The 13,769-nt window shown below is 46.9% G+C and overlaps 1 protein-coding gene across 13 annotated transcripts in view; it reads right to left on the reverse strand.

Moving 5' to 3' along the window:
• SAMD11 (sterile alpha motif domain containing 11) overlaps positions 1 to 13,769 on the reverse strand; it is a 132,148-nt gene that overhangs the window by 67,462 nt on the left and 50,917 nt on the right. For all 13 annotated transcript variants that reach the window (XM_027702759.1, XM_027702758.1, XM_027702767.1 and 10 more), the window contains one exon: positions 5,085 to 5,135. In XM_027702759.1, coding sequence (XP_027558560.1) covers positions 5,085 to 5,135 — 51 coding nt within the window. The remainder of the gene's footprint in view (positions 1 to 5,084; positions 5,136 to 13,769) is intronic.

Raw genomic sequence — 13,769 nt, forward strand, 5'->3', positions numbered from 1 at the left:
TCAGCTACCTATTTCCCTTTACTCTTTCCATCTCTGCTAGTCCATAAATGGTCTCTTTTCCCTAACCCACCCCTATAGCCAAATACATCTTCCTGGGAATGAATGTAAGAGCAAAAAGTACTGCTAATGAAATAATGATGAAATAATTAATTCAGATTAAATAATACTCTTCAGCACTCCAACAGGTACTAATTTTCTCCTTGTTTGGCCTTACTGCTACAGAAAAGGGAGAAGAAAAAGCCTCTCAGGTATCTCTGCTCTGGATGATTCCTCAAAAATCTCAAGGCCCAACTCACCCTCTCCCACGGACCTTGGGGAATGTCCTGCCAGCAGCCTGTGTGGAGCACGGGAATACATGGAGGCTTCACTCCTTGGCTGAACCTTCCCTGGCTGCTCTTCACTGACACAGAACATTCCTGTGAATGTCTCTTCACTGTGTGGATTTGGTGTGGATTTACTTTACCTCTCCTTTCCCAGTCAAACAAAAAAGAGCACATCCATTTACCTGCTGGGCGTCCATTGTCTAAAATCAAACAGGTATGGCACTGTTTGATGAACAAACCCAGCTCACCCACCTGGAAAGACTTTTCCTTCCAACATATTGTGTCCACACAGCCATGCCTTGACTGCCAACAACAATGGCATTAGCCAAGAGCTTCCTTGTATTTATTGGCGTTGCCTGCAGGAAGCACGTCCTGGTTCACAGCTCCAGCAGTTCCAAAGGTGAGAGTCCTCTGGATATTCCACCAAGATGAGGATTAAAATGTTTCCTTAAGCGGTCTCTGCCTCAAAACCACAGCAGAAATAACCTGGGAGGGCTGAATTCAGCCTCATGTTGAATAAATGTCCTCCCCACACCAGTGCAAGTCATGGTTAACACATTCTGTGGGATCTCACTGGGATCTCTCTGAGTTTTTGTGGTCGTTTGAACCAAGACAGTTTTCAATGGCATGGAGTCAAGAACAAGCTTCAAAGCTGTCCTCCAAAGTCACCATGAGTTGTGGAAACAGCTCTGCAGGTCTACACACAGTTGGTATCTCCCTGGTCTCTCCTGCCCTGACTTAAATCCGATGGGCAAAACCTGACTGGTTCAGCTCACCAGCAGCTTTTCCAGCTGGGGCTACGAGGCAGGAACAGTGAGTGACACAGAAAAGGCAAAGGCAGGTCCCTATTTGAAGACACTCATTCCTCTGCCACTGTCTGGTTTTTCTGCTGTGACTCCAAGGCTCTTATCTGACGAGCAGCAGCTCTGGCAGCAGCAGATGCTGAAGGCTGCAGGGTGTTTACGGGGTCACATCCAGCTTCCAGCTGCTAAAAAAACTTCTCGTGACCTTTTAGTACCTATTTCAGGTCTCCAAGATTAAAAGGCAAGAGCTTGCTAGGAAAAAATAAATGAATAAACAGCCCAGCCCAGAAGCCACCCTATATCAATCCTTAAAGAGCAGAGCAGCAGGATGCTCTGGCACTTGATAACGTTACCTGTGTCACACAGCAACGCTTTCTGCTGACTCAGGATCAGCCTTGACATGCTCAGAACCATCTACTTTTCAATTCTCCTCTCCTGCTTTCCTCTTCTCTCCCTGTGTGTCTCTCCAAAGCCCGTTTCCCAGCTATTTCTCACCTGCTTTTTCCACTCGGCCTGATTTGTTTCATGGGGTTTTTTTGTTCTTGCCTAACCTGCCTCATCCATCCTTAAATACAGTTATTTGAGAGGTGTGCACCAGCCAAACCTGCACATCCAACACTCCAGTTTAAGCAGTTCAGCACTGCTGTTTAAACCCAGTTCTGCCTGAGCAAGTGTTTATGCCTAAATTAAATCAACGTGGAAAGGCCCAAAAAGAATGTTCTAGTCAGATTTAAACATGCATGCACACATGGATCCCCAGACTCCTGACCAAATGTCTGCCTGTCTAAAATACATCCTAATACATTTATGTCCCTCCAGGAAGGCTGGGTAAATACCACTGTAATCTCTTGTTTAAATTCTAGTTGTTAAATGCATTTTATTTGCTCTGGGCAAATGATGCCTTTGTTTCCCTTCCAGCTCCTTGTGCAGCCTTCACGTGGCACATACCTGGATAAAACTATCCCCTGGCTGGCCCAGGAAGCTTGAAATGTACCCTCGAGGAGCTTTTTGGTCATGTGGCAGTGCAGAGACTCTCTTGTAAAACAGAGACACTGTTTTACACCTGCACCAGTGCAGGACTTTGAGGGTAGAAAGGTTCCCTTGGATATTTTGGCAAAGCTTCCTCACTGTGCAGCCAAAAAAGCCAAAGCATGTGCTGAACACCTCGATGCCTCCTCAGCTCTCTGCTCTGCTCCTTGCCTTTGCAATGCAGCTCTAACCAAATTACACACCATCTCCTTTCCTAAGTGGCAGCACAAACATCCCTTGACTTCCTTGGAAACGGGGATGGCTTTAATTGCACCGGCAGTGCCTTGAAATTCTCAGGTGGGCAAAGCATTTATTCCACCCTGAGCTGCACCAGGACGTGGTATTAACACACATGGCCTTTTATCTGCTCCTCACTCACCTCCCTGCAGCTCCCTCAAGACGTCAAGTAGCAACAAATAGCAAGAAAATCCTTTTCCTCCCCAGAACTGCTTTTTATTCCATGGTTTATTTCCATGAGGTGCCTCCCCCTCAGCAAGGTAATCCCTCTGCTGTGGCAGAGACTGGGTTTTAACCTTGTGTTTGCTGCTTTAAAATTGGACAGGCTTGTCTTGAAATAAAAGAAGGGCATCATTCACTGACCAACTTCACCATATTTCAGCAAATTATTACAGGAACAGTATGTCCATACAAGGAAATTCTACCTTGAACAGGAAATTTTGAAGGAAAATGAGCTGTAAACATCAACTCAAACCTGTATTAACTTCAAAGCTTAAAAGGAAAGGGAGCAAAGCACCTGGCAAGACACAGAGAGATCCCAATCTCCCCTTTCAGGACAATTCCCCTATCCTGAGCCTTTGGTTCTTTGTGTATAGAATGATTTGTCCCCAGTTAAATGTCCTTTTATCCAGGGGCAACTCATACAGCAGCTCCAAGGTGGCTAAATCCAATGAATCCAGGTATCCTCTGACAACTTGAAAGGAAGATCAAAGACAAACTCAGGACAAAGAGGCAGGTGAATTAAGGTGGCAGCTCTCAGCCCTGCTGGATTTAAGGCACCGTGGTGGCTGCTGTGCACTCCTGCAGGGGTGGGGCATTGGAACGATTCCCTGGCACAGGTTTGGGATGACCCATGTGCTGAGCCACGCAGGTCACTGAGAACAAAGGTCAGCTAAACCTTTTTGCCATCCCATGATGGATTTTAGATGGATTTGAGATGTTTCTCAGGGCTGTGTGGCAATTTAGGTCACTTAAATACATAAAACCTCTTTCCGTGCTGACACATAAACACAAATTACTTCTTCTGCCAGGCAGCATAACGTGGGTTGTTTTTCTCCTGAACTAGTTTTTGATAGCTGGACTAACCATTTAATCTGCAAAAAACCCCACTTCTGTTCCCAAGAGGAATTACTGATGTTTCTTGCAGGAGGAGAGCTGAACTGCAAGGGGACCAACAGTTCAGTTGAGGAAGCCCAAGAAGTGTACTTGACATAAAAATCAGACCATTATTTTATTCTGTGCTCTGCAAATTCAATTTTTTTTATTTATTTATTTTAAGATAGAGATTCTAATTTCCAAAGGTGTTGGCACCCTCAGTTGCCATTGTGCAGAATCATTGCTCACATGGCCATTAATTAGGGCTGTTGTCAGCACTTCCATTCCAAACCTGCCTTTTAGGAGTTTATAACTCAGCCATAAAACCCCGCTCTGGGCTGAAATGTATCATGAAAGGGTCTGCCTGGAAGGAATCCATCCTTTTGTATTTGAGAGTCCCAAAAGCTCATAGCAGCAAACCAAGGATTTTATTCCAAAGGCTGCCACTCCCAAACCTGGGCTGCTTTTATGAGTGCTGGGTGAGCTGGGCCTGCTGGTCTGGCTCTGGGAGCTCCCTGGCAGGGTGGGCTTTGCACTCTTAACGTTGTAAATTTGAGGAATTATGAGGGTTTATGCTTCAGGGCCAAAGCCTGTGCTTAGTTTAAAACCAGTGAGCACCTCTGCCCTCACTGTTCCCTGATGGAGTATGATCCATATGGATTTCCCACCCTTCTCTCCCCACAACCTTCACTGAGCCTAATTCATACTCCAGTGTTCAGCTAAAGAGATGCAACTTGTCTCTCCAGGAGCACAGGTTAGGCTGTAAATGGTCCTCTAGTCCACTAGTAATTGTAGTAGTAGTATTTTCCTACCTTTTTCAGTCTCTTACTGAACAGGAAGTTTGCACAAAAGCATCCAAAACTACTTTTAGCAGAACAAAAAGTTATTAGTGGATTGCTCTTTGCTTTCCAGTGGAGCAGCTCCTGATTTCTACAGTACCCACATGTCTGAAGCACACACAGAACCAGACTCTGGACTGTCCTGCACCCTCCACCTCCTTCAGTTCCCGCTCCCCAAGAAGTTTCACAGCTCCACAGGTTAATTTTTCTTGTTTTAGAAAACAGGCAGTACCTGCCAGGCTCAGCTGCTGCACCCTGATCTGGCAATCCAGCGTAAAAGAGACATTTCAAAATTCCAGTTTGCTTTTTTCCCTAGTGCAAAATTTCTGCAGCTGTATTTTTAAAGGATTAGAAAAGTTTATGACAACACATAAAGATAATGCACCATGCTCAGGACATCAACTGACCCAGAGGTCACAAAGGAATATTCATGTTTGCAACTGGTTACCTTCCATTTATGAATTCCCACCTTCTTGGGACCAGAGTAAACATATCAAAACTAATAATGGGCTTTCTTTACAAGTCCAATCAATTCTCTCTTCCAACACAAAAGAGACTGTTTCCCCCCACAACTTTCCCCAAAATAAAAACAAAAGAGAGGGGACGTGGTAAGGGGACAATGAGGAACAAAGGGAGGAAGAAAAAAAAACCCACAGCACTGACAGAAATGTTCATTTACATCTCCCAGCATCCATATGCCAGTAACCATATGATAAACTCTTAGCCTACCATACAAAGAGGGTGCCCCAAAATGGTACCTGCAAGAGGTCTCTCGGAAGGAGATGTTTAAATCCCAGTGGGTGTGTATCCTGTCAACAAACAAACAAACAAACAGACAGAGAGGTCAGTGGCACGGGCTGAATGAATGCTGCATCTCTTGCTGCTTAAAAAGATCTGCTCCACCATGACAACCCACCTCTGGCCCCCCAAACCCAACCCCATGAGGAGCCCACGTGCACACAGCTGGCAGAACCCCTGGGTGAGCTGTACAGCACCCCCAGACCTTCCCCTTGCTGCATGCAAGAGGGGCAGGGACTGCAGGATGTTGCCTCAACTCCCAGGCCACGTTCAGAGGAAGCAGAACGAGCTCAGCGTTGACATTTTACGAAGAAAACCCAAATCTGTCTGTGCTGTGTCCCCTCCTCCGCACCCGCCCCGGCTGTAAATAAATTATTAGCAATTTCCCACCTCGGAAATTAATTCCACGTACTCTGTCACTCTGCCTGCTGACAAGCAGCAATAGCAGATTCCAGATGAACGGAGCAGCCAAGGGGGTTGGTTTTTTGATGGATTTTTTTTTTTTCCCTTTACTACTAGACAGCATCCACCCCAACCCAGAGGGAAAAGGCCGACGTTTGACCTTCTGCGGTCTGGTGTCTCCTCTCAAAACCAGGGAGCACTGATCTCCCCTGGCTCAGGGGAGGTCTGTGACCACCACTGTGTCTCCACGTCACGGTGATTGATGACAGCCCCAGCCATCTGAGACCAGCCTGGCAAGCTGGAGTCCATATCCTCGCCCAAACCCGCTCCCACGGCTCCCAGAGCCTGCCAGGGAACGTGCTGGGTCCTGGCTGGGCAGATAAATCACCTCCTGCAGATGCAGGTTCCCAAAGGGCCGCAGATATTCACGAGCAGCAGAAAGCAAAGGCACTTTCTGCACATTTTGTGCAGCCCTGCAGCAACTCCTGCCTCTGCCCCCAGCAGAAAAAGCAGCGGTGCCTGGCTGAGGAGCATCTGGCTGCAGGAGGAGCCTCACCTAAAACCTGCTGGAGTTAGAGAGAGCCCTTCCCCCAGTCTGAATGGGCTGTGAATTGGGCCAGAAAACACTTCACCATGACCAGAGAAGTCGATGGGACTTCACTCAGGTTTGAGTGTCTGTTTAAGTGCTTTCCTGCTCCAGCCTAGTCCTGAAATTACCTGAGAACAACTCTTAGCACGGAAATAATTTCACATCCAAGACATGCTGGCTGCTGCCAGTTTTACTAATGTGATGGCACAGCTTTTGTGCTCTTCCTGCAGGTCTGGCTCAGAAAGGGAGTCTGGTTATTCTTTTAGGGGTGAATAGTTCTTTTTCTAGATATTAACATCCACCAATAAAGCCATTCTCAGAACTCCACTTAGTAGTGCCACATGAGCCTAGTTTTTCCTATTCTTCTTCCTTATATATAGCAGTTTAGGAAATCTATCCCAGATTTCCACCTTCCCAGCATTTCATTTGCGAATAGAAATGGAGCAGGCTCTTCCCAGCTCCTGAGCTTAAAGCAGGAACAGTTGCTCTTCAAAGTTAAAATTCAGGAAATGTTTGAAAACTTTCTGGAAAGGAAAGGTCAAAGTGGGGCATTGAGGAAAACTTCCATGAACTGAAGTCTGGTCAAACTCTGGGACGTATTTGGACTCCCCAGGTAAGCTGATCTGAATCCCAGGAACAAAGCAAATTCAAACCAGGCAAGAAAGGCCCAGAAGGGTCTGTCCTGCTCACAGGAGAGTGGAGCTGGTGATAAGCCTGATTTTGCACCGCTCCCTGGAATAGAAGATCTCCTACACACACAAAACCTTCCTAAACCCCCCTTTAATTCCAGCTCAGCACCTTGCACTGAGCAAATCAGACCCTGGCAGCTGCTCCCTGGAAGTTGGGAGAGCCCCAAACTCAGTGGGACCAGCTGGAAATCAGATTGCAAGGCTGAAAGAGAACCTTGTGCTCCTCCTGCTTCTCTGTCCATAAAACATCCTTCAGTGCCCTCAAAAAACAACCCAAAAACCCCAAAGGGTTTGGCTCTGAGATATAGGTTGATTAAATACCATGTTTGTTTGAATAAAACACCATAATCCCTTTCTTGATGAAAACAGTTCAATTCAGAAAACCTGTGTTCAAGGTAAGTTGCCTCTGAAGGCAACATGAATTTCCCCTAAAAGAGCCTAAAAAGGGGCCATAAAACACTTTGCCCTGCACTACCTGGCAGGGCAAAAGTGGTTTTCACCCTGGAAGGATCCTCAAGCATGAAGGATCCTCAAAGCAGGGCTGCAACATTTCTCTGACTAATATAATAATGTATTATACTATAATATAGTATATTGTATTATATATATCTAATGTAGCTATATGTATTTTTTAGATTTTTATTTATATATATAAAAACAGATACATCTAATATATATATACACCTAAAATATATATACCTAATATATATACATATACCTAAAACATATATATACCTAAAATATATATACTTATATATATTACTTATATACTTAAGTATATAAATATATATATGCACTTATATATATAAGTATATATACTTATATAATATATACTTAATATATATAAATATACATACTCATCTAATATATAAAAATATATAAATATACATATAAAAATAGATATATATTAGAAAAATATATAATACAACTATACTATACCAGCTAATATACCTCATCTAAAAGCTCCCATCCACACTGGGAACTGTCACCACTTCCAGCTCCCTGACCACATCCTGGGACTGCACAACCTGTGCCATAGTGGGAGGGTCCACATCCCACCCCAGTGCCAAGGCAGCAGGTACCTCCCAGCCATGGCACTGCCAAAGGGGCCACAAGGCTGGAGGGTGAAATGATCTCAGCCTTCCATAAAACGTAACTTCCCATGGTCTGTGCAGCTCCTGCAGCGATCCCAAGGGTCAGGTGAAGGCCCTGTCTCACGGTGAGACTCAGCTCAGCTCAACTTCAAACCCCAAGAGCACTTTTTGTGAGAGAGGGATAAGTGGGGGGGGTGGGAAAAGCTCATCCCAAAGGAACGGCTCCGGATCCACAGCGAGGCCGAAACATCCGTCTGCCGAGATGGATAATTAAACACTCACATTCAGACAAATGAATAGGTGAGAATGAAATTAAATTCTCATTATCTTTTTTTTTGGGGGGGGGAAGGAAGGAGGGAGGGACAGGGAGCAGAACCAACACTCGTTCCACTGAGCTGGGCCGTTATCACCAATTAGATTTCTGAGCCTAATGTACATCTTGTTTGAACAGGTTATTCATCCAATTGAAATCAAATTACTAATAATTTGCAAAGTATCGCCTACACAAGCCTGTCCTTGGGTTGTATGAAGAGTGGTGAGCAGGAGCCAGTCCCTTACAAATTAATAACAGAAAAGGAGGAGGGGAGGAAATAAAATCCACAGTCAGGCAAGACAAGGTGCTGCAGCTGCTACTTCTCTCCCACCTCCTCACCCACCTGAGGGCTTGGACATGGTGTGGTCAGTTAATTGTTCCATAAAAATGACCAAATGGGTCCACAGGAACAGCTCCCTGCAGAGCCTGGTCAGCAGGGAGGGGGGCCCGAGGGGGAATTCACAACCTGCTGCTTCAGGAGGGGCTGGAATGTCAGGGTTTGGCCTGTGCAAAGAATTAAATTGCTTATGCATGTATGTGAACCCAAAAAATGCTAACAGGAAGGTCTGAGGCTATTCAAGGCATCTCTGGAGCCTCAACTGGAATGAGAATCCAGCCCAGAAAAGCAAGTGGCAGAGCTGGCAAAATAATGGAAGAGCAGCTGGGATAGTTTTTAATTTTTAAGTTGTTTCCTTCCCTGTCATTTCTCTTTTACTCCAACAGTCCCTGCAACATTTCAACACCGGGGAAGGGGCCAGCAGTGAGTCAGGTGTCTCCTTAACATCCTGTCACCCTCATTCCCAGCTGAGCTCCTGGCCAACCTGCTCCCTGTGCTGTCCCAGGTACACACTGCAGGAATCCAGGGACCCAGACACATCCTGTGGAGTGTGGGGAACACTGGGCAGCACCCAGCTACAGGAACAGGTCATTACTGCCAGAAAAACCCATTACAGCACCAGCTCTTACCCACAACTGTCCCCTCCTACTCCCCCTTAATTATAAGGCCAACACTTCCTTTGGATGGAGTTTGTCCGAACCTCCCAATTTTCTAGGCCGCAGAGAAGAGAAAAATATTGACAAGGTTTTCCCACATCCTCTGGTTTAGAAGTCTGACCTGAAGGGAAAGCACTGGTAAAAGGGAAAATGGAGGAATTTCTGTACAATGGGCACAGACCAACACCACCAGGATCACTGGGAATTCAACATGCCCTGGGTGCCACCACCGTGCATGGAAACATGGAATTCCCAGTGCTGCAGGGAAGCAGCTTGGGAAGATGGACCTGCAGGTGCCATTCTGCTGGATGCTGGGTCAGATGGACAGAGCTGGCTCCTCTTTCCTCCCTGCTCTTCACAATCATCACTGTCTCAGCTTCCAGAGTCTCCCTCTATCCATGTCAGGCTATTTTCAGGCAGCCACCACCATTAAGAAGCTGGTGCAGGCAACGAGCAGGGGGTCAGGAAACCTCACCCAGGATGGCTGGAAGAATGGCCCTATTACAGCAAGACTGAGAACTTGGACTTGGGGCATCTGGGTTATTCTCCACCACGGAACTGATGTCAGATACAGGGAGACATGGAGAGCAGCCAAGAGCACTTGTGGGTCAAGGTTCCATTTCCTTTCACTCTTACACTTCACCTTTCTTGCAGGTCTTTTATCTCCCTCCTAGACAGGAGGGATTTCTTGCTGTTTACTGTATTTTATCCTGAAGCATCCCTGAGAAGTGAGTAGCCATTTTCTCTCTCTCTTCCCCCTCAAATCCATGTCCTCATTAGGTCAGTGACACGCTTCCTGGCACTCTGGACCAAGTCCAGCCTTTGCTTCCCAGAGGGATCTTTAATATATTTATTGAATACGGTGACTGTTGTTAAGTGGTGCATGGTTCAGAGGGGAAGAGGGAAGGGAAGGAGGGAGGAAAGAGGAAGGAGAAGAGAAAATAAAGAGCTGCAGAGGGAGGAAGAGGGGACTGATAGAAAATAACCAGTGAGAGCTGTGAAGGAGAAGTATCATAAAGCAGCAAAATGTGCCTCCAGCCACAAGAGGGGCCCTGCCTCCCTCTCCTCGAGTCCTGGCAATTAGGAGAAGGGCTGTCGAGTCTGATCTGAGAGCCTGAGTCCCTCTGGAGCCCAGAGCCCTGCTCTGTCACGTCTCTCTCCAGTTGTGCAGTGCCTGGCAGAGCCCTGTCAGCTCAGCCCAGGCGAGGAGCAGTGTGGTGTGTGGCACATCCTGCCACGAGACTGAGCCCCAAAGGGAGCAGGGATGTCACACAGCTCTCATCCCTGGGCTGCTGGGGAGCATCTTGGGAAGAGGCCAAGCAAGAAAAGGCAGGCAGCTCTGTGCACATCAGCTGGGAAGGCACTGGGACCTCGTGGCTCTGAATCACAAGCAGGTGCCTGAGACAAACATAATGGGGGGTGCTCGGGTCTGATCTTCAATCAATTAGGGAGTCAAAGAGCAGCAGCCTTCTGGGAGGTAGGAAATAGCTTTCCACTTAGGAAGGCAGGCAGAGGGAAGGCTGACAGTGCCAGCCATTAAGGCTTCATGGAGGTCAGTAATTTCCCTATTAGAAAATGGGTGCTGAGCGAGGGGAAGGCTGGAAAGCTGTTCAGAGAGGTGAGGGGAGGGCAACTCGTCCTGTCTGGGCTCCATCCACGTTCCTGTGTGGACAGGGGCAAGGAGACAGTGTCCCACCATTCCTTCAGTAAGCACCTTCCCTCCAAATGCTCTTCCCTGGTTGGAAATAACTCTAATCCCACGCCAGGTGTTAGACACTGGGGTCATACTGCTGACACAGCCAGAGAAGGGTGAGGGGGGGAAGTGACCTAAAAACAGGATGAAGGACTTGAAGGGCAGGATGAGGTTCTCCAGAAATCTGCTCCTCGTTGCACAGACACCCTGTTACAGGACAGCTTCTGTTATTTCTCCTCAAAATGGCTTTTATCTCAGTTCATTATTTGGCGAGGAACCCAGCCCGTTGTGTGCTCTCATTGTACAATCTGCTACTACTTTTGCTCCCAATTCTCTTTTTTAATTTTCTTTTGGTAAAATAATTTCAAAGGCATTTTTGCCACACGTATCCATTTGCACCTCTCCTGCCCATTCCTCAGCCCCGTGTATGTGTTCACTGATATCCCACAAGGGCTCCTTCAGAGACAGGTCAGGTCAAAAACTTTCACCATTTTAACAGGTGTTTGAGCATTACTGCCTCTTATTCTCAGCCACAGCATCACATTTTGCTGGGGACTTAGACAAAGCTGTTCCTAACCCACCCTGTTAAATCTCAGATGCTCCGATTGCATTTCTCCCCTTCTGTTTCCCTCCCCTCCCACACTAATGAAAGAGGCCAGTCTTTAAAATAGAAATTAAATTCATGCACCCACAAGACAATGCTGGGCTTAAATCCAGCAGCATGTGAGGATCTTTACTGTTAAAGCTGAGCCTTATTCTCTGGCTGCACTGGCTTTCATCTCCCTGGTGTTTCTTGGGATAACATAATATCCTTGAAGGCAGTTTTCACCTCAGGGTGGAAAAGCTCCCGAGCTGAGGTAATGCATTTATCAGGGCTGGTTGGAACCTCCCTGCGAGTGTAAGGAAGTTAATGCTCTCCAAACTATTGCAGAGCAATGGAATCTGGAGTCTCCAACTTAGAATCAGGGAATCATTAAGGTTGGAAAAGCCCCTCTGTTATCACCAGGCCCAACCTTTCACCCAGCACTGTGTTCTCCACTAATCCCTGTCCCCAAGTGCCACATCCACACGTTTTTTGAACACTCCCAGAGATGGTGGTTCTACCACTTCTCTGCCTGTCTTATTTGGTGTCTAGGATAACCCAGAGATGGGTGACAAAAGAGAAGACAGACCTAACTTTTAGTTCAGCTTGCTGGGGAGAGGCAGCTTAGTTAACTGTCTGTGAGAAAGGAAAAAGGCAAAGTTTTTTTTTTGCCTTTTTCTACCTGAATTCTGCCCTACATAGTCCTTGTAGCAGTGCAGCTATGCCAGCATTATTTTGGTTAAAATAACTGTACAGGTGACATTGGTACAGAAATGCCCAATATTGACACCATTCTTTTTCCCCAAAGGAAAAATGATGTTCACAGCCAGACAAACATCCTCGCCAGGAGTCAGGAAAGCTTAACCAAACCACGGGAGTTTAGACAATGCAACTGCTGCATGTAGGCAGTGTTGTAAGAGAGCAAGATCTGCAGGAAGCTGAAATCTGATAGGAAGAAAGAAAAAACAGGATTTTTCCTCTGCTACATTGTCCCAATAACCCTTGGAGTTGAGTGCCTGGAGTCTGTGTCAGCACGGTGACACAGTTTTGGAAGGATGTGGTTGTGAAATCGTTTGGCATCTGCTGAATGCACTGACTTCAGTGGGAGCTACAGGTCTCTGCTCCTTTCTAGGACTGCAAGAACCTGCCAAGGCAGGTGTCCTCTGCCTCAGATCTCCTCTGAAGGCCACCACCACGGGCAAGATCACAGAGGAAATCGGTGTCAAAGGCGAAGGTGAGGGACCGGACAAGAAACTAAACTTCCAAGCTTCCTTTTCTAATCCCCAGAGTCTTTTCTTCAGACCTCAGAGTAACAGAAAGCATTCCCTCGTGCCAGCAGGGGAAGGAAAAACAGTCAACACAGATGAAATTGGGAGCAGAAGAAAGCAGAAAAGGCAGCAATGTTGAAAGCAGTGAGGCAGATGTTTATGATGGCATGGGCACACAGGAGGGGCAGCCAGGGGTGCAAAAGAGGGAAGCACAGGTTTGCTCAGGCCCTGACCTTGTTTTCCTATCACAGTTTAACCTATTTCTTCCTCTCAGTGGGGGACAATAAACCCTCAGCCCAATCCATGCCCATCAGGGAGGACACAACAGGTGAATTAAAGCAGAAAGCAGATGGGGCACTGTCTCTGCCGGGCCCCAGCTGTCGTGTCTGAGCTGTCTCGCCTTTATGCTGGGCTGTGCCTCCAGAGCCAGCCCCATCCCACCTTCCACCCCACTCCCTGCCTGCTAATGACACTGGGATCACAGCCAGAGCCTGCTCCTTCCAGCAGGGCTGAGCAGGAGTTGGGCCAAGCTTCCCATTCATGGCTCTGGAACAGCTGGAAACGGCCAGTCCTCCCCCTCTTTGGGACAGGGGCACCCATTTCCAAGGGACAAAATGCTTGGAAGTGCTGGAGGATTGGAGCAGTGGATGTTCCCTGCCTGGGCACCAAGCACTGAATTTCTTTTCTCCTCTTCTTCCTGCGTTCATCAGGAATGCTGCCTGCCCTGTTTGCTCCAGCTATTCCAGCTTTCCCCCCCCACACACACACACACTCTGCATCAGAGCTCCCAGGAAAACAAAAAGAAGAGCAACTGTACAAAAGCAATTAAGAGTCTAATCTACCTGGTAAGAATCCCGTCCTCCTCTGAGGAAACAAGACAAAGCTTAAACAAGAGACCTTCAGACAAACTGATTGAGAACTACTGGAGAGCACGGCAATACCAGGCTGGGGGACCACTGCCTAATAACCACTAAGTATTTTTCCTTCATTTCCTAATAAGCAAGGCGAAGCAATTACAGTA

This window comes from Neopelma chrysocephalum, unplaced genomic scaffold (assembly GCF_003984885.1).
Source record: "Neopelma chrysocephalum unplaced genomic scaffold, ASM398488v2 Primary Assembly neopelma1_196, whole genome shotgun sequence".
Classification (NCBI taxonomy): domain Eukaryota; kingdom Metazoa; phylum Chordata; class Aves; order Passeriformes; family Pipridae; genus Neopelma; species Neopelma chrysocephalum.